Source organism: Podarcis muralis, chromosome 3 (genome assembly GCF_964188315.1).
Source record: "Podarcis muralis chromosome 3, rPodMur119.hap1.1, whole genome shotgun sequence".
Lineage (NCBI taxonomy): Eukaryota > Metazoa > Chordata > Lepidosauria > Squamata > Lacertidae > Podarcis > Podarcis muralis.
The window spans coordinates 98139551-98161820 of NC_135657.1; the positions used below are offsets into that span (position 1 = coordinate 98139551).

Consider the following 22270-nt stretch of genomic DNA (forward strand, 5'->3'; position numbering starts at 1 on the left):
CTGAGTAACACGCTAAAGGACACATAGTCAATAAACAATGAAGTAATGGAAACAATAGATGGAGTACGATTCTGTGCGTAACTGTGACTTGGAGGCAATTTAAGCAGCACGGAAGCGGTAGAATGTGCATTCTCACCTCCATGCTGATATGCCAGCTTTTCTGGTACGGCAGATCAAAACCACTTTCCATGCTTTATTTGCCAACGCTTTACAAGGTGCAAAAGGATTATTTAACACATGACTGAAAACTTTGAAGCATTGACTGGGTTTTTAATTTTTATTTTGAGTGGTAGATCGTTTCACCACATGTCACACTCAGTTTTTGAAATTTCCTCCGGGTTCAAAGACAACTGGCTGTGTGACATGTGGTTCTTGAGCAGCAGCCTCCCAAGTCCAAAATCCCCTGTGTGCACAGTACCAGCTGTGTGACTCTCTGGATCCCAGACTACATATGATGATAGCACTCTGTGCTTACATAACGAATAATGTAATCTGTAGTGGTTTTATTATATTATCTTTCAGAAGCATAGTAATAAATAGTTTAACAGCCTCAAATATTTAATGAATTTTAATTTCTGAAGATCAAATAGATTGCTCAGCTCATGTTTGACTGATCTGGATTACTTCGGTATTCAGATAATCCATGGTTAATTAGCTTGTTTGTCTAATTACAGTTGAATGTAATTGATGGGCACCATTCACAATTAATTTAATCTGTAATAGGAACAATGAATACATGAATTTATTTGAATAAAGGCTCTTGAGAATGGACAAATAATTCATTTAATTAAATGATGCATGTCATAAGTACAATACAAACTACTCTTACAGATGCGTAAATCTGATCTGCATATGAAGCCCTTTCTCACATCCTCAAGAGTTTCCTTGTTCATTTCAATAAAAACACCCAGTTAGGCATGTATATTTCTTAATGCATGTCAAATTGCCCCCTCTACTCAAAGTGTATGAACCCAATTGTATCTTGTATGCATTGGTGCATGTACAGGGCTCTAGAACACTGCATCTAGCAAACTGACATAGATATTTATAAATATTTGCTATAACTACACTCGAAAATAAATTAACATAACTTTTTTGTGTGTGTGTAACAGGCCATCTCCAGTGTAATCCTTCCATTCACAATACAGCAACAGCTTCCATGAGCAGATTGTAGAGGAAAGCAATTTGCACAAATTCCTCATTTTTCCTGCAGAACCTCCACACTTCCTCCCACACTGTTTTCAATTATCTCCCAACCCACTAGATCAGATGGAGGAGACACACAAGGGGGGATATGAAGCAAAAATGGCCTCCTCCATTTTCTGTCCACAGAAACCTCTGCTGGATGAAAGAACTGCCTGTCAGCAGCAGGACAACATTATATATAACCCTGTAATATTACATTTGCCGTGTTTTGGTGCAGGGCCTATTTATTTGAACGAGGTTTGCATACCTTCTTGATGGATTGCCCTCAAATATTTCAGAAAAGCTATTAACAGATATTAGTTCCTTTACTTAAGTTGTGTTGGTAGAAAAATAGAAGCTGTATCATTGGACAGAACTGAGCACTGTGTAAATAAATGTTTCTTACCCTTGCACACTGGTCTCTCATCAGCATCACTCCATGTTCCATTAGTTTTACACAGCATGAGTCTCTGACCCTCTAAATAATAGCCAGGGCTGCAACTCAGCATGACTTGTGCGCCAAACTCATTCACCGACCCAGAAATCAGTCTCCAGACAACATGTTCTGAGAGCAGGCTCTCAATGCTGGGGCAAGTCACAGCTGTGAAGCAAGGACACTTTAGTATTAGCACTTCCCTTCCAATATTACTTCACAGAAGATGAATCACCATCCTATTGACAGCAGACTTTTCCTGGTGAAATTGAGCGTGCTATAAACATTTCTCAAATGCACATTCCGGTGCATAGCATCTCACACTTGTTTCAACACCAACACTGGGAGGCTGTTTCAATTAAGAAATGAGGGGAGAGGGAGAAATGTACTGTTCCAATTTTATAGGATGGGTACTTTCTTCAAAGTCTGATTAAGAGGCAAAGTTGTGCAGTTTGCATAGAAAGAAGAATGTATTAATAACAAGCTGTAAGAGCTAAAGCCCACTGGCAATCTAAAACCTGTATTGTTTTGTTGGCACAGAATGTGTTTAGCATCGTGGCCAAAAGTGTATTATGCTCAGTGGAGACTGAATAGGGAATAGTAAACTGCTACCTAATGGGAAACACAGATGCCATTTCCAAAAGCTTCATTTATCTAACCAAGCTTTAATCTGTGTGATATTTCTTTTAAAATAGGCTTTGTGTGTTCCATTCAGATGCTTTGCGTATGTACACCTATTACCATAAGACAGCGGGGGCGGGGTTACAAAATACTTAGCAATCTTATCTGAAAACACATTCTAACACCATAGCCCACCCTGTCCAATTGGTTTAGGGCAGGTAACACCATCATCAAACAGATGCAGGGGAAAAAGCAAAGTCTCACAGACCTGTCAAAGAGTATGGGGGATAGAGAGGAAAGTTAATGGGGGTGGGAAGAGAAGCAGAATACTAAAACTAAATTCCACATAAAATTTAGAAGAGTAGAACAGAGATATACGAGAGGAAACAGGCGCATTAGAGAGAATAGTGGGAGTAAGGGCTCTTCCATACTTCCGTTAGTCCTACCAATTTAACGCTGAATTGGAGCAAAAGGTGATCGGGTTTTCTGTGGATTCCCGTTTGCTCGTATTTATCACCAAATAGCAGGTTTTCCAGGGGAAAGCAGTGGGGGAAAGGCAAAACTGCTCTGACATGTACATAGAAAGCATGGGGCAAGTAGAAAACTGATGGGATTCACTGTTTGCTAAGCATGGGGCAAACACTAATACTCTTGTGATAGGCGAGTATGCCTCAGAGATTACAGAAAGTTTTTTTTTAAAAAAAATAGTGTTGGAAAGATATTTTACATCTATAATGCGCGTCCCAGTGGAAAATTCCAACCCTAGTTTGGTATAGCCAAAGACAACAGTCAATGACTTATTTACCTAGGAATATCAAATGGTCCTTGTTCCACTGAATTATTCTGCCTACTCAACAAAGTGTAACCAATGACAAGTAAATCCTCCATTTCCAATTTAAACAGGAAAAAGGACTAGGACAGTAAAATGCGAGTTCAGACCAGCCCAACTCCACATTAATGTAGTGGTGTTTACATAATATCTTCCCCATCCCAATGTCATTCTGGAAGCTAATGGATGTTATGGTTCAGTTCAGTTCCTGACATTTCAGCTTTTTATGGGATCTGGATAATTCATTCAAGGCTCTGTATTTTCAGAGGCTTTAGGGTGAATAGGTGAGATAGATAAGCAAACATTTGGGTGGGCTGATAGGGTGTCAGGGAGCAAGGCAGACCAATTCCTCTCTTCTGAGACCTTCTCCATTCTCCAGTTGGTGTTGAAGGAATTTTCTGGCAGCTGGAAGTCTGTGACTTTTTAGATCTACCTATCCATCTCACCAAGCCTTTCCTTTTAGGAGCTCAGTACGCTGTGCAAGGTTCTTCTCCCTTTATTACCCTCAAAACAAGTGTGCTGAACTGAGAAATAACAAGTGGCTCAAGATCACCAATGTGACCTTGTGTCTCTTTGTCTATCTGTTTCTCTTTCTATATACATATCTCTGCACACTGGAAAAATAAAATCTGCAGAGAATATGGTAATGGCATAGCATATTTTTTTTTTAAAAAAAAGAATATGCAAAGCCGTTAAATATATAAGTGACAGAAAACTGTTTGTGCCACAGTGCCGTTTAATTTTGCAGCAAATTCCTCTGATTTATCAGAACTGCTTTATTCTTGAATTAAAATACGGCCTACTTAACAGCTGCTGTATTTAGAACAAATTACTGAGACACCCATCAGTCTCTCTCTTATACCTCAGACACCAGTGACACTTGCTATTTTTATACATGGCATCTGAATCAGAGATGATGTCAGATTTGTCTAGATGTAGAGGGAAAATGTTGTCCTCTTTTCTATGCTGATTTGTTTCTGTTGATATATGTATTAACTGCTGCCTGCTTCCAAGTATAGTGAAGTAAATGTAATTACATCCTTCAAGTATGATTATATGTCACATCACTAGAATGAGATTATTTACCTACACCAACACTCATGTGCACTGCCAAAACAGAGGATTATTTCTGAGGTAAAAAGTATTTCAAAGTACAAACGTATGTCACTCCAGAATAGGTGGAGAACTATCAGATTCACCTTGTAGCCAGTGCTGGAGATACAGAACAGAAAAGGCCCATCAATTTAAATTTTAAGTGGACTTAACTACCTCTAACCTATATTCTAGACTGCAGCCTTCAAAGAGTAAAATAATGGTTTAAACCTCACCCAAAGGGCTGACTGGATTGTGAAATGAACTTCTAATTAACCTAGGTACTAGTGATAGGTAACTTTACCCTCTCCCCTCCATGTTAAATCATAGTGGCTCAGAAAATAATACACTGTTTCCTTTAAAAAAAAGGGGGGGGAATAAATAGCTGATTTTATTACTCAGACTGATCTGGCACTGAGTCCTTTATTCATTGGCACTACCAATGTCCCAGAGGGAGAAGAGAGCAAACTATCAGGTCTCTCTACTTCCCTCCCTATGGTCCAAGCCAGTAAGTGTTGTTAAGAGGAAATGGGATTTAGAGCATCAAGCCAGGCTGATGGTAGGGTGAAAAGATGAGTAAACTTGGGAATTCTTCTGCAGATAAGAATGCAATCCGAGCTGGAGAAAAAATATATATCAGGGGCTCATAGTGATGTTCTATGAGGTTAGTGTAACAAACCCCCAAGGATTTGTTGGTATATCTACCAGTAGCACCTTAAAGACCAACTAAGTTAGTTCTTGGTATGAGCTTTCGTGTGCATGCACACGAAAGCTCATACCAAGAACTAACTTAGTTGGTCTTTAAGGTGCTACTGGAAGGAAATTTTTTTGTTTTGACTATGGCAGACCAACACGGCTACCTATCTGTAATTGGTATATCTAGTAATTATGAATTTTTCTGAGCCCAGCTCATTCCTCCACTAGACGTCTACTAATTTCGAGGGTTGCAACTGACAAGAGAACAAATTCTACACATATTAGCATTTACAACTTACTACTTAAGTAAAGGTGCAGCAAAGATTAAAGATGCACCAGAAGTATTATATGAAAGTGGGCATATTGGGTTTGGATGTCCTTTTTTACGACATGGAGGTATAAAAGCTAACTGGTGGTAAATTGTACTGGTTTATCAAAATATGTTTGTCTTCCTGCCAAAGCTCTCAGCAGTTTTGGCCAAGACATAATCTTGAAATTCACCTTGGATATCACCTTGGGAGGAATTCGCTATAAACTTAAGGGGTCTGTGAAACTCCATTCTTCTCTTCCCATGAGAAGCTTTGAGAGTCTTATCAAAAGTCTCTTAGCATTTCTTGATCATTTCTCAGCTTTTTTTCCTAAGCAGAAATGTCCAAATTTGCCTTCAAATTTTTGTTATCCAATATTTTGTGGTAACTCTTGAATCTGGATAATAGAAGTGTTAAACACCACAAAATAGGTTTCATTTATGATTTAAAAATAAGCTGCCCTGGCTTCTCTTTCAAGTAAGAATCAGTTATAACGACCAGTCCATCAGCAGCAACATTATTTATTAGATGCATAAACCAGCTTTCCCTGAATTTTTAAGGGTAGTTTAGAAAAAATAAACCAAATAATACATTAATTAGAAACAATCTAAATAGGATCAAGCAAAGGTAAGGTCCAGTTTTCTTTTATTATGTGGTTTGGTCAAAGTGTTTTTAGCACACCCATCACACAGATTTTCCTGTTGCAATGAAATTTTTGAAAAGTAGGCTTTGGTGCTCTTAAGAGGTGAAAATGTAAGGTTTGATTGCTGCACGAAGAGGGTGAAGAGTGATCCCAAATGCAACAACACATTTTGATATGCAAAAAGGTGGTGTCAGTATAATAAACTGAATTATGAGCTGAAATAAATTGTGCATAGTTATCTCCCAAATGATAATGGCATGTCAGAAAGTTCATGTTTATCAAACACAGAAAGGAAAATGTCACAACACAGTTATGAAAACAGCTTAGAAAGTGAAGAAAATATTTTCTAGAAAGGAAAAGGAAACAATAAAGCTGTTTTAATAATGTAAGCACCCAATGCAAACCAATTCATTCAAATGCACTGAGCTGACATAACTATGTTTAAACTATCGAAAAATCCCTTAAAACCTCTGTAGAAGAAGTAGAATTAATCAAATATATAATAAATACAGATAATTATGCTGGTTTCAAATTATGGTCATAGAAGGGAAATAGGCAGATTTTTAAAGGTGTCTCCTCCTTTTCCCTATCTGCAGCCAATAAGCAATCTGAAAATATCAACCATGTTTCTTATAGATAAAGAAAACTGGCAATTGGGCATGTCATTAAGTTCTTGAGGGACTGGTCAGTAGTTACTGTGCAATGACAATAAACAATTATTAAGAAAAAGAAATACTTCTTTCTTACAATCTCTGCTTTTCCAATTGAATTGTCTGGGCTTCTTAGGACAAGTGTGACTCAAAGAGCCATAGATCAAGAGGAAGATAAGGTCCAATAGAAGTATTTGATGTGAAAGTTTGAGAAAGACGCCTGGGCCCCAAACCATGTTGTAACGTGTACATTTCATAGAATCATATAACCGAAGAGTTGGAAGCGACCACAATCTTTCTGTTGTTACTGCTAGTGTTGCATGGATGCATAGCTGTGCAGACGTAGAAGACAGCATTATTCTAGGTACAGTGTCTGAAACTTCCTTTAGAGCTCAGATCTATCACGCTGTTTGCATGAGGCTTAGGGCTTCCCACAACAATTTGTTGGGTCTGCCACTCACTGCTGACAGGAGTGACATGATTAAGCACCACTGCTAAAATTTCCAATTCCAAGATCAACTCTTAGCTCAGCCTTTCTCAACCTAGGGTCCCCAGATGTTTTTGGCCTACAACTCCCATCATCCCTAACCACTGGTCCTGTGAGCTAGGGATCATGGGAGTTGTAGGCCAAAAACATCTAGGGACCCAAGGTTGAGAACCACTGTTAGCTCAAAGATCTTTGCGTGGTTGCTAGTTCCTTCATTCATCTCCATTAGTCATATCTGTATCATCTGCATATGAAACAGCCACCTACAGCTAGAAGAACTAAGGAACACTTGTTCCACTGAATTACCGTATTTTTCTGTGTATAACACGCCATCATGTATAAGACTATTTTGGGGGACTCCAAATTAAGGATATGGGGGGAGATTGCCCACAGTTGTTGAGCTTTACTTTGGGGGGTGGCCCAGAGTTGATGAGCTTTTTATACAGGGGATTGCCGAAAATCGCTCACCCGCCTGACCTACGCTGCCACTCACATGCATCACCTATCGTCTGTCCCCTCGCTGGAAGAAGCCGCCAATTGCCCACCCAATTGCCGCAGCGACAGCCAATCAACACTAGACCATGTTGCAGCCACCAATAACTTGCCCAATAGCAGCAGACAATCTCCGGCTTGCAGCAGCAACCAATCACACATCCCCCCTATGCACTATCCGTGTATAAGATGACCCCAAATTTTTAACGTAATTATTAAATTTAAAAAACCTTATCTATGGAAAAGAACAGTATTTTGCCTACATTCAACAAAGTGTAACCAATGACAAGTAAATCCTCCATTTCCACTTCAAACAGGAAAAAGGACTAGGACAGTAAAATGCAGGTCCAGACCAGCCCAACTCCACATTAATGCAGTGGTGTTTACACAATATTTTCCCCATCCCAATGTCATTCTGGAAGCTAATGGATGTTATGGCTCAGTTAACTGAGATGAAGACTGATGGGCGGTGTGCCAAATGTTGCTCTGGAGTTGTCCAGAGCTTTCTAAACTCAGATTCAACTCAGATTTCCCATCTCATTGGGGTGGGGGGAGGAATTCTATTGTACTTAACTGTTACTGGGAAGAAGTAAAATATAGTTTCTAAACGGGTACATATTTTTTCTGAATTCTATACTTACGTTTACAGACGGGTGGCCTTCCTTTATTGCTCCACAATCCATCTTCTTGACACACTGCTGTTGCTTGTTGACTAGAATCTAGCTTGAAGCCCTCATTACATTCATATATCACTCTGCTGCCCAAAATAAACTCATTACCCCAGACTGAGCCATTTCCGGGAGATTCCGGAATACCACAAGATACAGCTGAAAAGAGGAAGAAAAGTGGAAAAGCTATTTGCCTCAGGAAGCAATCATTACTGTTGTCAAATCTGAAACTGTACAGGAAATTAATAATAATAATAATAATAATAATAATAATAATAATACATACATACATAACACATTTATCTTATTACTGTTACTAAGAGACTCACTTTATAATAATTGTGCCGAGGCCTAATAACAAAAGAAACAATAATAAAACATTTCACCCACAAATGCAGCATGGTCACATATAATAGTATGGATACCAATATAAAACATGAGTACTTCTTATATTTGAATAATGGATCTCAGTAGAGATACTCTTTGCTCAAATGCTGATCTGGGCTGCTTATGAGTATAACTTTTTTCAGCTTGAGGTGGAAACCAACCATTTCATTTGTTATAGTTTTGCTATGTTTTCCATTTCCATTATAATGAAAATATATTCATCAAGAGCGTGGAGGGAGTCACTTAATCGTCTAAACTGTGTTTATGTACATAAGTGGAAATTTATCAACACGTTAAACATATAGGTACAAAAATGAATTCAAGGCAGCATAAATTATTTCCTGAATGGGTTTATTTGTGCTACTGTAACATTTAATTATTTTCTTGAATGAAAGTTTGCAGCTTATGTAATAGGATTTCAGTAATGCAATTGGAGCAAACCTCCCTATTCTGCATCTGCCAGATCATGTTCAGATTAGAATGTGGAAATGCAGATTAGATTGCATGTCCACGAACCTTTCCCAGACAGGAGTCGTTCCAACCTACATTTGTGCAACATGATCAAAGGACTTATTGATTCTTTGTTTCTTTTTATGTGGCGCTTATCATACTCATCGAAACCTTTGGCTTACAGTCTTCTGTAAGTGGCCGTGTGTTACAATGTGCTACATCCTCACATCATAACACAATGTCACTTCCAAGGGACTTTTAGTCACAGTATTGAACGAGCCTGCAATAGTGCTTTCTAGCTGTTGCAAGCAGCTAGACACCATTGTTTAAAACAACAAGAACATGGGTAAAGTTTTATTTAAATTCACTGAAAGCATATCAGTTTGAAAGCACACCTCCTCAACATTAAGGATGTCACTGGCTACTAGTTTGTTTCAAGGCACAGTTCAAAAATGGCTTTGATTTAAAGAGCCTAAATAATCTGTAGTGCATGTAAAGAGCTCCTTCCTCTAATATGAATTAGGATGCTTGCAAAACTTGCTGGGGTGGCTGTTCCAAAGTCAGGACACCACCATAAGAACGCAGACTGTGAACATGCCACACTTTTGAAGCACAAGGCTTCCTCCAAAGAATCCTGTTTAAGCGCTTCTTTAAAATACAGCCAGGCTTTTAAACTGAATTGTCCTTCTGCTCTTTAATTTATTTTAAGCATTTCTAAACTGCTCTGCATCCACACAGATTGCAGATATACAGAAACAGCAGCAAGAATATACAACAAAAGCAGAACATAATCCACCATAAAACAAATATTTAAAAAAAAAAATAACTGAGCAGACAAGTAAATCTTAGTCTAGTATCTTTCACCTAGCCTTTCAAGACAAAACCTATCCAAGACATGAGTGGATGCATTAGCTTTCAGGGACTACTGCTTTCTTGGTTGTTTTGGATACTTTTGTTACTTGTTTTAACATTCATTTAATTATTTTAATTTTTGATTTAGTGCTGTTGCTTTGATTGACTGAATAGCTTAAACATGGTTTTAATAAAAATTTGGCAGCAGTATGGGCAATCTCTACCCTCTGTGCACAATTACATATGCTGCAGTATTTTCCTAACAAGTATTTACAAAATTATTTGATTGGCATTCTGGCATCCCATGCAGTTCCACACGCTTCGCCTGTGCAAATGGATTCTCTTATGGAGAACTGCACAGAGGTTACGATAACGATTTATATATATTTTATTCTCTCTCTATATATATTGAGAGAATATATACATATTGAGAATTACCGTATTTTCCAGGTATAAGACTAGGCTTCCCCCCCTAAAAAATAGTGTCCAAAATTTGGGGGTGTCTTATACATGGGGGCCACCCCCCCCCATTTTCTTAAATCAGAGTCCCCCAAAATAGGGGGTGTCTCACTGATGGAAAAATATGGGGTGGGTGGGTGTGCCAAATGCTCCTTCCTTCCTTCCCAAAAACTTGAGCAGGGAAGAGGTTGGAAAGAGAAACCCAGCAACAAGCAAACCTTAAACCAAGAAGTAGGAAGCTAGAAAACTGATATTATGATGGAAATGCTTCAGCACCCTTAACTGTAGACACTGCTATTTTCTTCAGATATATTTTGAATGTAGTGCTGCTTGTGCAGGTTTCTGCTGCGTCAGCAGCTGAAAGTAACCGTAATAACAATAAATTATTATTCCTTGGAAGGGAGTCAAGTCCTTTATGCAGCAGCAAGTGCTTTATTAGCTGAGTTGCCCCTTGACAAGATGGGAAATGAAAAATACCACCTGACCTTACAGCTTAACACAAATTAGAAATGTCTTCTTATGAAAACTGGGGTAGAGGAGAGGGGGGACTGTTGTAGAAGAGAAACAGAAAGGAACAGCTCTGTTTTCTAAAATTACATTTCAATAACTATTTACAGTTTTACTGGTACTACAGACATCATGAAAGGATCTCCGGGGGGTGGGGGGAATACTCCATTAAAAAAAAACAACCCATTAGTATGCTTGTGCTAGATGGATTTAAAAAATAATTTGTTTTCGTTAAGGCCAAAATGTATTTGTGTAAGAATTTTGGCTGGGTGCTGGCAGGCTGAAGGTGGGGAGGGATGACAATTACATGTCTGAAGATCTCTACTATAGCCATAATTGAAAGCAAGCGAGATGTGATCCAGGAAACAGCCAGTTCAAATCTAGGTGTCCTTAAACAAACCGTAAGTCACTCATCTACAATATAAGGAAACAAGATTTGTGGCCGACCTCACAGAGCTATCTTAAGGTCTTCAAGGCGATATATAATTTTACGAGGCGTATTGTACCCTCGAAATGAAATATTCTTAATGTATATGTCCGCAGTGTGCAAGGAAAGGATGCTATTCTCAAGGCTGAAGAGACAAGCTGCAGTTTAAAATGCACAATGACTTCAAATGAATGTCTCTTCAGGAGAAGCTGTTGCGGTTAAAGGACTGTTTTCTCTTGGGCATTCAGATTACCACATTAATCTTTCACTATTTATTAACATAACATTCTTATTCAGTTTCTTATGTGAAATGGGTGTCAGTGGAGGCAGTTCTACATAACAGCAGGCTTTTTACTCATGCTTAGGTGGCATAAATGGGTAGGCGTAAGAAACAAAGACTAAGGGTCAGGGTTTCCTCCACTCCAAAAATCTGTGATACCACCATAATTTCAAATTTGTATGTGTGTGCATGTGTTGTTAAGAAACAGGATCTTACCTTGACAGAGAGGAACAGGGAAATCCCATTGATACATGCCATTTGGGTGACGTCTACAAGTTGCATTGCTATGGCCAATTATTCTATATCCAGGTTTACAATAATAGCGTACGGTGCTGCCAGCTGTACCCCTGGTTTTATTTACAATTCCACCATTCTTCACAATATGGTTTAAGCTGCAGTAAGGAGCTATAGGGGGAAGCATAAAAGAAGCAATTAAATAAAATGCAATGTTTGGTTATGGCTTGAAAACCCATGAACTCAGGCTCTAGCCTCACAATCAGAATCCATATGAAAGGCACTTAGAGAATAATACTAAACTGAAAACCTATTTCAACTGTCTGTAAGTAAGCAGCAGGATATCTTTGCATGTGAAATGTAATATGCTTTTGAGCCTCTCATGTACAATTTCTTCGATCATTGTTGATGTGCAATAGAAATTAGAAGAAGCCATTCTAATTCAAATGTTAAGTTTTTACATTTGCATTTCAAAGTGCCTTGGGCAAACATTTGTTTAAGGCTCCAGTGTGAAAATGTTCAATGGCCCTATTGTATGAAGGTGAGCTAATGGGCTGCTGCATGAGGACTTTTTGCCACTACAAACCCCCATCAAGTATCTTGGGCTATGTGTAATCAGATCTTTGGGGTTTGCTCACACAAGGGAGAAGCCTCTCAGGAAAGGCTTTTGGGAGGACGGCGGCACAGAGCATGCATTTGGGAGGCCAGAATGGGGAATTCTCCTTGCACAAGCTCCCTTGCGTGAGCTGCAAAACTGGATACAAGTCATACAACACACCAGCAATGATGCCAATTAGATGACTGGGGAGATGCAGGTGAGTCTATGCTGTGTTTGTCCTCCAGATCCCCAAACAGATTCCAGGGGCTCTTCCTGATGGACATACAGTGCTCAGAGTGCTGTATGGAGCACTGCAGTGCCACAAAAGAAGGGGGCAGCACCCATTTGCACGTTCAGTTATTAAGCCAGTACACACAGACATGAAGAAACATGCTGGCTTGCACAAATTTCCCCTTATCTAGAGCAGACCAAAATGTTAAAGGCATCTTAATCAATCAAGTAATCATTTCAGTTTTAGTTAATTGATTATATTTGCATAAATTACTTATGCATAAAACCAATAGTTCCGATGGGGGAAAAAATAGCAGACTTTGAAATTGTGGCGCCAGCTTCAGCTGGGCTTTGAGAAGGAGGCAAGAGGACCCGAGGACCCTGTAGGAGCCCTCACACCTTCCCAAAGCTGGGCAAGAACTTACTGGGCTTTGAGAAGACACCCTCCCTGGCTCAGCGCCCAATGCAGCTGCACCACTCGTGCCTCCCTAAATTTGCCTCTACCGAGGACCAGAGAAATCATAATGGAGAGCTGAATTCAGCCCCCAGGCCTAAGTTTCCCCCGCTTCTGTTGTGTATAGGATTGTTTTCTTATGTTAGCATGGTCACAAAATTCATTCTGAGAAAATAGAAACATTTTCTCACTATTCTGAATTAGGGAATGTCCCAGTAACAGGCTCTGGTATCAACAATAGTTTCATTCCCACCCTCCATCTTACACTTTTTGCGTGACTTCAAATAGCCTTCTGTCATTTCGGTTCCCTCTTCCCTCCTTCTATATTAAAAAAAAAGTCCGTTCTAAACAACAGTCAGTAACTGCCTGCATAATACAGTGACATTGCCTATGCAGGAGGGCTGTCAGAGCAACACAGTAAACAGCCTGAGGGAAAACTAAAAAAACTCTCGTGTTTATCTCCTCTGCCTCTAGTGCACACATTAACAATAGCACAGCAAAACTTTCAGACAAGACCGTGTCATTTAGACTGGCATATTCCTTAAACTTTTCAAGGCCCCGCCGTTCTGCACATGAACATTTGTTAGGAAAATGCTGCCAAGTGTGCTTACTTGGAAGTAAGCTCCACTGAATCCAGTGGGAAGTTATGTATACATATACAAGGTGGACTTTCTTGTCCTAAAAGCATTCATGCATGGATACAATACTGTGTATATACTCTGCACCTAGGAAAATTAAAATAAAAACCAGACTCTATAGCCTAGAAAATGAAGCATTTCAAACTCCCGATTCACCATTCTGGGCTGGGTTTCTGGGTAGCCAAGGTATCCCTCTGCCAGGCTCAGCATGGTTCCCCCAGGCTCCAGTAGTGGGAGGCCTCTTCTGCACTTTTGCTAATGCCAGCAGGTGTTTCTGGGATAAGGAGGGGGTAAGGAAGGGAGCTGGGCCAGCAAAGAACTGGTGGGCACCTAAGCCGCTCCAGCTGCTGGCAATGGGCATGATCTGGGCATCGCAACCCACTCTTAGCCCCATACATGCAAACATAAGTTCCACTCTAGCCGACAAGAGCACTTGGGGTTGGGATATGGCAGTGAATCCACTGCTCCCAGATGGGAATTAGGAATGCTCCATAAATTATGTAAATTGTAATTTTTTGTGTGGGGGGGTGGGGAATCTTCATGATTTGTTGTGCTTCAGCCAAGTGCTATGGAGATCACTTACGGTAATTTCCATCCTTGGTCACAGGTAACCCCCAAGCCCTAATCATGGATGGAAAGTCCTTCTCCCTTTCTGGTTTGCAAGGATTTTATACCAGATATTACCTACATATTTTCATGCTTATGTTCTTAGTCATATAAATCAGAAACTTGAAAGGGAATGTATTAAATTTTGCAGTTTCAATGGCATAGAGATACTGAGTTGAGGCAGGTGCCGTCACTGTACCCTTTTTGGAATCTGCTAAACACATTCCGGTTTAGACAAGGATACCTAAATGTATAAAAATCTGAGGTATTTTTAACCTTGTTTGAATATTTTAACCTTTGTATGTTTTAGAGGTGTATTTTTTCTGTTTTATCTTTTGTAAACAGCTTAAATGTTTTTGTTTTGTTTTTTACAATCAAGTGGTATATAAATTTTATGGAAATAAATAAATACACTGAAATACAGTACAAATACAAGCAGCCCTGATAGAACTCATTCAGAAAAACTATAGCTCAGTCATAGAAGACAAAGTCTCAGGTTTAATGACAGAATAGCCCAGGGCTGGGAAATACCTCAGTCTTAAACCCTGGAGAGCTGCTCCAAATCATGGTAGACCAGGCTTTCCCAATATGGTGTCCTCTAGATATATTGGACAACAACTCCCCTTATCCCATGCTGGCTATTACTGATGGAAGCTGGCATCTAAGAACATCAGGAGGGCACCAGGTTGGAGAAGGCTGGTATAGACAATAATGAGCTTGATGGCCAGGCAATTTCAGTAAGGCAGTTTCCCAAACAGGACTGTATTGGTCAGTGGAAGGTCGGAAAGGCCAAGGACAGAAACATATTTGTTTTTCTTAGACCACTGTGTAGCCCACACTGTGTAGACTTGCTTGCATCTCTGTGGGTATTTTCTGGCAGCAAAAATGAGAAGGATTACCGTTCTGCAATATCTCCCATTTTGGAAGGCATCACAGAAGAAAACCTCACCAAACTCTGCAGAATCTTCCGGACATCTGCTACTTGCCAAACCTTGTGCAAAGTCATGGTTGGAGGAACAAGGAGGGAAGCAGGGAGGCAGTAAATCATTACAATAGGCTGATAGTTGTGAGGCTGCCTGCTGGCTCAGTCACAGCTGCCATAGCATCAATAGCCTTTCTGAGCCCCTGGTTTCTTTTCCCATTTTTCATGCTGCTGCCTTCCCTTATTAAGATGCAGGCCCAATTGCTTACTCTGCTGCTCACTGTTATTCCTTTCTCATGCTGGCTGTCTCTCCTACATCAGATGTGAAACTTAACAGACATGGGGAGAACTATGCAGCCTTTCAAGACGTGCTGTCAGCGAAATAAAGGAGAAGGTTTACTGTGAGCTGTTCTCCAAAGGTGGCTTGCCCACTTACAAAGTCAAAATGTATTTGTACCCTAAAAGTTAATACTGGCCAATAAGATTTCCTCTGCAAATTCACAGAAGCATATGCTATTCTTTCTCTTCTGCGAAAGAGAGAAGGGGGATATTTATTCAACAATGAAATATTGTTCTTCTGGGTCATTCTGATTTACTGCGGACATGAACTCAAAAAAGTATTTTTTAATTAAAAAAAGTAGCTGGTGTGTGTAAAACATGTAAACACCCTGTAGTTAAGTTTCCATGTAGAGTGAAGACAGCACAATCTATAGAAATGCACTTGAGCCCCCGATTCATCATAAACCAATCAGTGTGAGGAAGAGCATGCCAGCATAGCATTCAGCTTGGAGTGCTAGACGGCAGTTGGGGAGACCTTGGTTCAAATCTCCACAGCCAGGCAACTCTCTGACTGGGCCACTTGTGATTGTGAGGTTCAAATGAGCAGCAAGGTGTATGGCTGTAGAAGTATGCTTTCCTTGGAGGAAGGACAGAATAAAAATGTCTTGAATATAAAATTACTAAACCACATTATTGGAGAATTTTCCCACCCTAGTTTTAGTGTTTGTTACTTTCTGATTGACAAATGCTAGCTATCAGTTGACAGGACTCAGAAGGAATTTACCCACATGCATGACTAGTCTTAACAATGCAGGGATTTTGTCTTCTTTGTAGCAAAATATTTTTATTTCAATTTATATGCTGCCCATTATAAAAAGATCCCAGGGCAGTGAGAGTATTTCCACCACAGTTTCTTATTGAAGGTGCTGGAAGCATTCAGCAGAATCCAATACAAAGCAAAGTTCTATGCTACTATCATTGCTACTACTAATTAATCATCCACCTATACAAGGTTGGCTAAACTTTTCCAGCTTGAGAGCTATATTGAAAGTTGACCACCCCTCCAACATTATGGCCTCCAAGGTTATGGCTACTAACCTGAATAACGTATCTTGAATCCTTTCTTACTCGTTGCATGGTCAGTTGACCAACGCAGATACAACTGATTGGATTTGCTTGTGTAGTTAAGCTGCCCGGTGTGATTTCCGCTCAACGCAACCAACAAAGGGCTTTGTCCAGAAGAACCTGCAGGAAAAAAGACATCATGATGATGAAGACAACAAAGAATATCTTTAAGAAATCTTTTTATGGAATATCAAAACTTACACAAATTCTGATAAACCAATCTGTATGCATTAATATTTTAGTCTGACAGTGTGTGTTCTAATTCATGTAAAAGAAAACATGGGTGGGGAGGTGAGGTGCCCTCTGAAGATTGGATTAATCTTTGGGAACAGAGGGGCACATTATAAGAATTTGTTTTGGGCTTGACGGCCGTCTTCTTAAAGATGAAATGGGTGTGCGTATCTTTCTTATTCCCGCTTTAAAAATGAACAAAAAATGTAACCACTTCAAGCAGTAGCTTGGCCATCTGCAGCAATGCAGCCGTGTTCCTGGGACAGATTGTCCCATGGATAGTGCTGGAATGCTGAAGGGTCTCAAGCTGCTGCCTGAAGTGTGGCAAGGTTTTGATTTCTTTTATTATTATGTGAAAAGTGGGGGTGGGGAGAGACCCTCAGCAACCTCATCTTTTAAAAGTAAAGCTGAAACAGAAAGTGCCTGCGGAATCTGTACTGGTAGAAGAATTCACAATACTTGGCTGATGACACTAAAAGTTCGATTTCTCGTTGTTATCCGATGAGCCTTGCCAACTCATGGGATGACCAGTGCTGCTCCTGCAGATGATCTCAGCGACTGAGCTGCGATATAAGGGTTCAGCCGGTTCCTAAATTACCTTGGACCCAATTTATGAATTGTTACAAGATCTTTACTCCAATCAAGATGTATACACATTTGGTTAGCTCAGTCAATAAGAATTCTTCTCACCATCAAAGATTTCCAGCTCATCAAACTGTTTTTCACTTTGAAATGTTTCTACAAAGATAGAGATATTATAATTTGGATCCACTTTAAGAGTCCAGGAACAAGTTTGTGAGTTTGGGTAGTTCTCCGGATATCCTGGACTAAGGATTACTCCAGATGAATCTGTGCGGACTTCATTTGCTGGGCATTGTGCTGTAAAGCAGAAGGATAGGGGAGGGAGAAGTACACACACACACACACACACACACACACACACACACAGAGAGAGAGAGAGAGAGAGAGAGAGAGAGAAATAGAAAACAATTACTCCCCCATATTTTCCTTTTTTAAACAGGTACAAAGAAAGACCTTCAATCCACTTTTGAAATTTATAACATGTTGAAAGAAGCATGGAAGACTTCTTTATAAAGGAAACTATCTACCATTGCTTGTCATGACCACAGCAATTCCATCAGGATGCAGTTCAGAAGGAATTTAGAGTATCAGGGCTACTAGGTTTATAAAAGCAGATATTATAATGGTAAACAGAAGAAAGTCCTCAACACAGAAAAATCATTTACATTCACAGCAAACTCTGTGCTTACTCGAGTGTCCATGTCTGCCTAAAGTGAATGTCCTGATTAGGTGCATGTGCCTGGAACATTTTCCAGTAAAGTAATGGATAGTAAGTGATTATATAAAAGGAAAAGGAAAATGATTGATGGTGCCATCACAGGCCTATTGAATAACATATAAGAACTGGGAAAATCTGGTGCACAATATGTGTGTGTGTTTAATAATCAAAGCATTCCAGATACAGAGAAGATTGACCTAAAAACTGTCCTCTAGACACAGGCAGGTTGGCATATCTAATTGGCTATTCATTACTTGAAAGAAACTTCAGATGTTCAACTGTAAAGGTAAATGTTTCACAAGACTGATATATGTCATGATCAAAGAAAGGGACACAGATGTCTAGGAAAGGAACATTAATGTTTCATCACTCATCATTACACTTCCAAATAATGAGAATAAATAATGAGGGGGGAGGGTTGGGTGCCACTGCAAAGTGATGGAGGTCTCTTGCCCTTGAGTCTCAAACACTGGCTTGGATCCTAACAAACGGAAGGGGTTCTTGTGGAGGAGCCTGATGGTAGAAGGGGGAAATGATGGCGTTTTTGCCAATTCTGTCTTCCTCCTACATCCCCCCCAATGGTCTCTCATGCTACTTTTGGTGTCCACTAACCATCCAGAGCAGATTTTTGGAAAAGCACAAATAGTTTGGCTCAAAGGACATTCCTACTTGAAGTGTAGTTAAGATCTAAACCTTTGGTTCCGGGCACTTCATTGCCTGTGACATTTTAATAGCAGAGGAAAGTGCTGGACAAAAGCTGTAGCGTACTGAACCTTTCAGGCTCCTTAGCAATGGAGGGACATCACTCACAGGGAATGCTCCCTGACTTTATCTATGTACTATCTCTGGCCTGGCTCCTCACTGAGCAACTTGCTGCACAAAGCAGTTTGAACTGCTACCAACCCTGCTGAAGCAAGTAGATGCATTGGAGCTGAGAACATTTTCTGTCTCCCATTCCTTTAATGTACCACATGTTCAGTCTGTAACTAGGAGTTGTATTCAGTTGCAGCACTAAGCAAATTGGAACCGTCTCCCTCTCTCCTGCCCCTGCACACACCCTAAACCTGTTTTGGGGGTTCTACCAATCTCTCCGGACATGGGTGGCACTGTGGGTTAAACCACAGAGTCTAGGACTTGCCTATCAGAAGGTTGGCGGTTCGAATCCCTGTGATGAGGTGAGCTCCCATTGCTCGGTCCCTGCTCCTGCCAAGCTAGCAGTTCGAAAGCACATCAAAGTGCAAGTACCGTATTTTTCGCCCTATAGGACGCACTTTTTCCCCTCCAAAAATGAAGGGGAAATGTGTGTGTGTCCTAAGGGGCGAATGCAGGCTTTTGCTGCAGCCTGGAGAGCGAGAGGGGTCGGTGTGCACCGACCCCTCTTGCTCTCCAGGCTTCAGGAAGCTATCCGCTAGCCGTGGGAGACGCAGCTCTCCCACGGCTAGCAGAGAGCTTGCCTGCACCCAGACGCTTGGGGCGCGCTGAGCTCAGCACGCCCCAAGCTTCAGGCTTCGCGCAGCCCTCTGCTAGCTGTGGGAGAGCCGCGCGAAGTCGTGCGGCTCTCCCATGGCTAGCGGAGAGCTTGCCGGCACCCAGAAGCTTGGGGCGCACTGAAAAATATGGTAGCTAAATAGGTAGCGCTCTGGCGGGAAGGTAAACGGCATTTCCGTGTGCTGCTCTGGTTCGCCAGAAGCGGCTTAGTCATGCTGGCCACATGACCCGGAAGCTGTACGCCGGCTCCCTTGGCCAATAAAGCGAAATGAGCGCCACAACCCCAGAGTCATCCACGACTGGACCTAATGGTCAGATGTCCCTTTACCTTTACCTACCTCTCCAGAACAGATTTCAGGACAACACAGAGCACACGCAGGAGGAGGACAGGAAGTGAAAGTTACATTGTGCTAAGCCCCAGGGACAGTTTCCCTGGCAGCAAAGAAAGCTTCCATGCTAATCCTGCTGCCTAGGAAATTGATCCTGCCTGCTTGCTAAATTGGCAAATCATGAGCGGGCGTGAGGGCAGATCACCAGGGGGTGGGCTCTGCTATATAGCGAAGGCCTGTGGCTTAAACTGCAGCCGCTTTTTGTTGGATCTCTCACCCTCGCTCCCTATATTTATATATTGTGGTCGCATGTTGCTCTTGGGTGTGGGGGAAGGTTGTAATCTCTACCTGGCCCCTCCAAATTGGGGCAATCCCATTAAAGGGATCCATGGGAGATGCTTCTGTCTGGACGCTCAGGTAGGGGCAAGGAGCCACAGCACTCCCCAGGTGCAATCCAGTGGGGGAGTTACCCCTTGATGCAGGTCAGGGACTCCCTCGTTTCCAGTTGACCCCAAACCTAAGTTCTTCCAGCAGACAGCCAGAATCTGAAAACACGATGGCTGAAACTGCATCTTAAAAGAAAAGTTTGCATGGGGGTTGGGGGTGGAGGGTGTAGAATGGAAGGCCAAAGAACAAAATAAAGAATATCAAACGAAACCTGGAGAATTCACACCAGAGTAATTAGGAACAATTGGCCATAAGACGCAAAGAAGCAAATGGCTGGTTTAATAGCCTTCATAGGTGTTCAGTGTGGTATTCAGCATATGTCGCTGAAGGGTGTTTAGGTCTACAGTGGAATACGCTACCAGTATCTTTGAAAGGAGAGACTGCAGCACACACTGCATCCCACAACCTGTCACTGTTCAGTGCTCCATTTACCTGGTTTTGGTCCCCAAAGCTCATTAGAGCTGCAATTCTCCTTTCAATGGAATGTTGAGAAATCTCGCTTCCCAGCCTTTGTTCAGCTTTTCCTACTTCATTCACATAGCTCCCTCCCACACCCGCTCAGTGCCAAAATTTGTACTGTTCACCCATTCCCACAGATAATTGTTTCTTCTTATTTCTTGCATCACAAGCTCTTTTCTAGGTAATTTACAATCCTAGCAACCAAGTAACTTTGCATCCCTGCATTAAAATTATGGTTGCATACATAAACAGGTATATAAAAAGTGGTTTGTCCACCCCCACAGTCTGGTAAGATCGCTCTGTACAGTGCATATTGTACTGATATGCATGCTGGGATGCAGCTGGGATGTATTCTGAACATTCAAAACAGAAAACAAATTTCAATGTTTGGTCATAGCTTTTCATTCTTAATACTTCATTGGTTCAAAATAATTTTAAATATGAAACACAGTGAATGAAAACACCAGCAAAATACCAATATATAATACCATTGATGCATACATACCTTCACAAGATGGAGGAGAACCATCAAACTGGAGTTGTGCTTTAAGCTTGCAGAACATCATGTCATTCCCAACCAATGTATAGCCAGGATGGCACTTGTACTTGGCAAAGTCACCTGAAATAATTTGTAACGCAGAAATTTAGACTGCACATTTATATCCCACGTTGGACAACAAAGTCTCAAGGCAGTGTTCATTTTTTTTATAAAAAAAAATACAACAATATAAAAAGTTTTTAAAATAAGCTTGCTTTTCAAAGCCTAACTAAAACAGCAGATAAAAGCAAATGAAAATCTTTTGTAAGATGTCTGAGAAGAGAGGTCCATGGGTTGGTTACTATGACCAAAAAGTGTATGTGGGGGGGGGGGTGGAGGGAGGGAGAAAATACACAAAACACATCAAAATAGAAGGGCAATTGAATACAGTAAAACAGTACAGGAAATCAGAGTATGAAAAAAATATATATCAAGGATGATATACAGAAAATTTGACCAATTATCTATGTGAAGAAGTGAGGGAAATAATATTGCAGTCATGACTGAAAATTCAGTTTTACTTATGCCATATGTTTACAGTTGTGTTTGAATGAAACAATGAGAACAGACTTCAAACATATAGGGTAGGATGCAGACTAACTTAGAATCACAATTACTGCCCACAAAAACGGATGTGACAAGTCAGCCATGACTATCTTTTCATATTGATTTCAATGGGACTTTAGTGATGGATTTAAAATGGATGCCACTCATTAGATTAAAAGAATTTCTGATCGCCAAACACTCCAGAATGACAGCTAAACAGTACGCTCTTGCTTTTTAATCTTATTTTTCCTGCTGAAATACATGTCCCTAGTGAAACAGTTTGGCAAAACGTTTGTTCTGTTCCTCATACTTCCTCTGCACTAAAGTGTCTGCACAACCTTTAAGAAAGCTCTCTTAACAGCTATCTGTGCTTCCTCCC

The 22270-nt window shown here is 40.6% G+C and overlaps 1 protein-coding gene across 3 annotated transcripts in view; it reads right to left on the bottom strand.

Moving 5' to 3' along the window:
• CSMD1 (CUB and Sushi multiple domains 1) overlaps window positions 1–22270 on the bottom strand; it is a 939172-nt gene that overhangs the window by 60747 nt on the left and 856155 nt on the right. For all 3 annotated transcript variants that reach the window (XM_077926388.1, XM_028722385.2, XM_077926389.1), the window contains 6 exons: window positions 21313–21426; window positions 17475–17663; window positions 16527–16673; window positions 11683–11871; window positions 8078–8263; window positions 1592–1786 (listed from right to left, as the gene is read on the bottom strand). In XM_077926388.1, coding sequence (XP_077782514.1) covers window positions 1592–1786; window positions 8078–8263; window positions 11683–11871; window positions 16527–16673; window positions 17475–17663; window positions 21313–21426 — 1020 coding nt within the window. The remainder of the gene's footprint in view (window positions 1–1591; window positions 1787–8077; window positions 8264–11682; window positions 11872–16526; window positions 16674–17474; window positions 17664–21312; window positions 21427–22270) is intronic.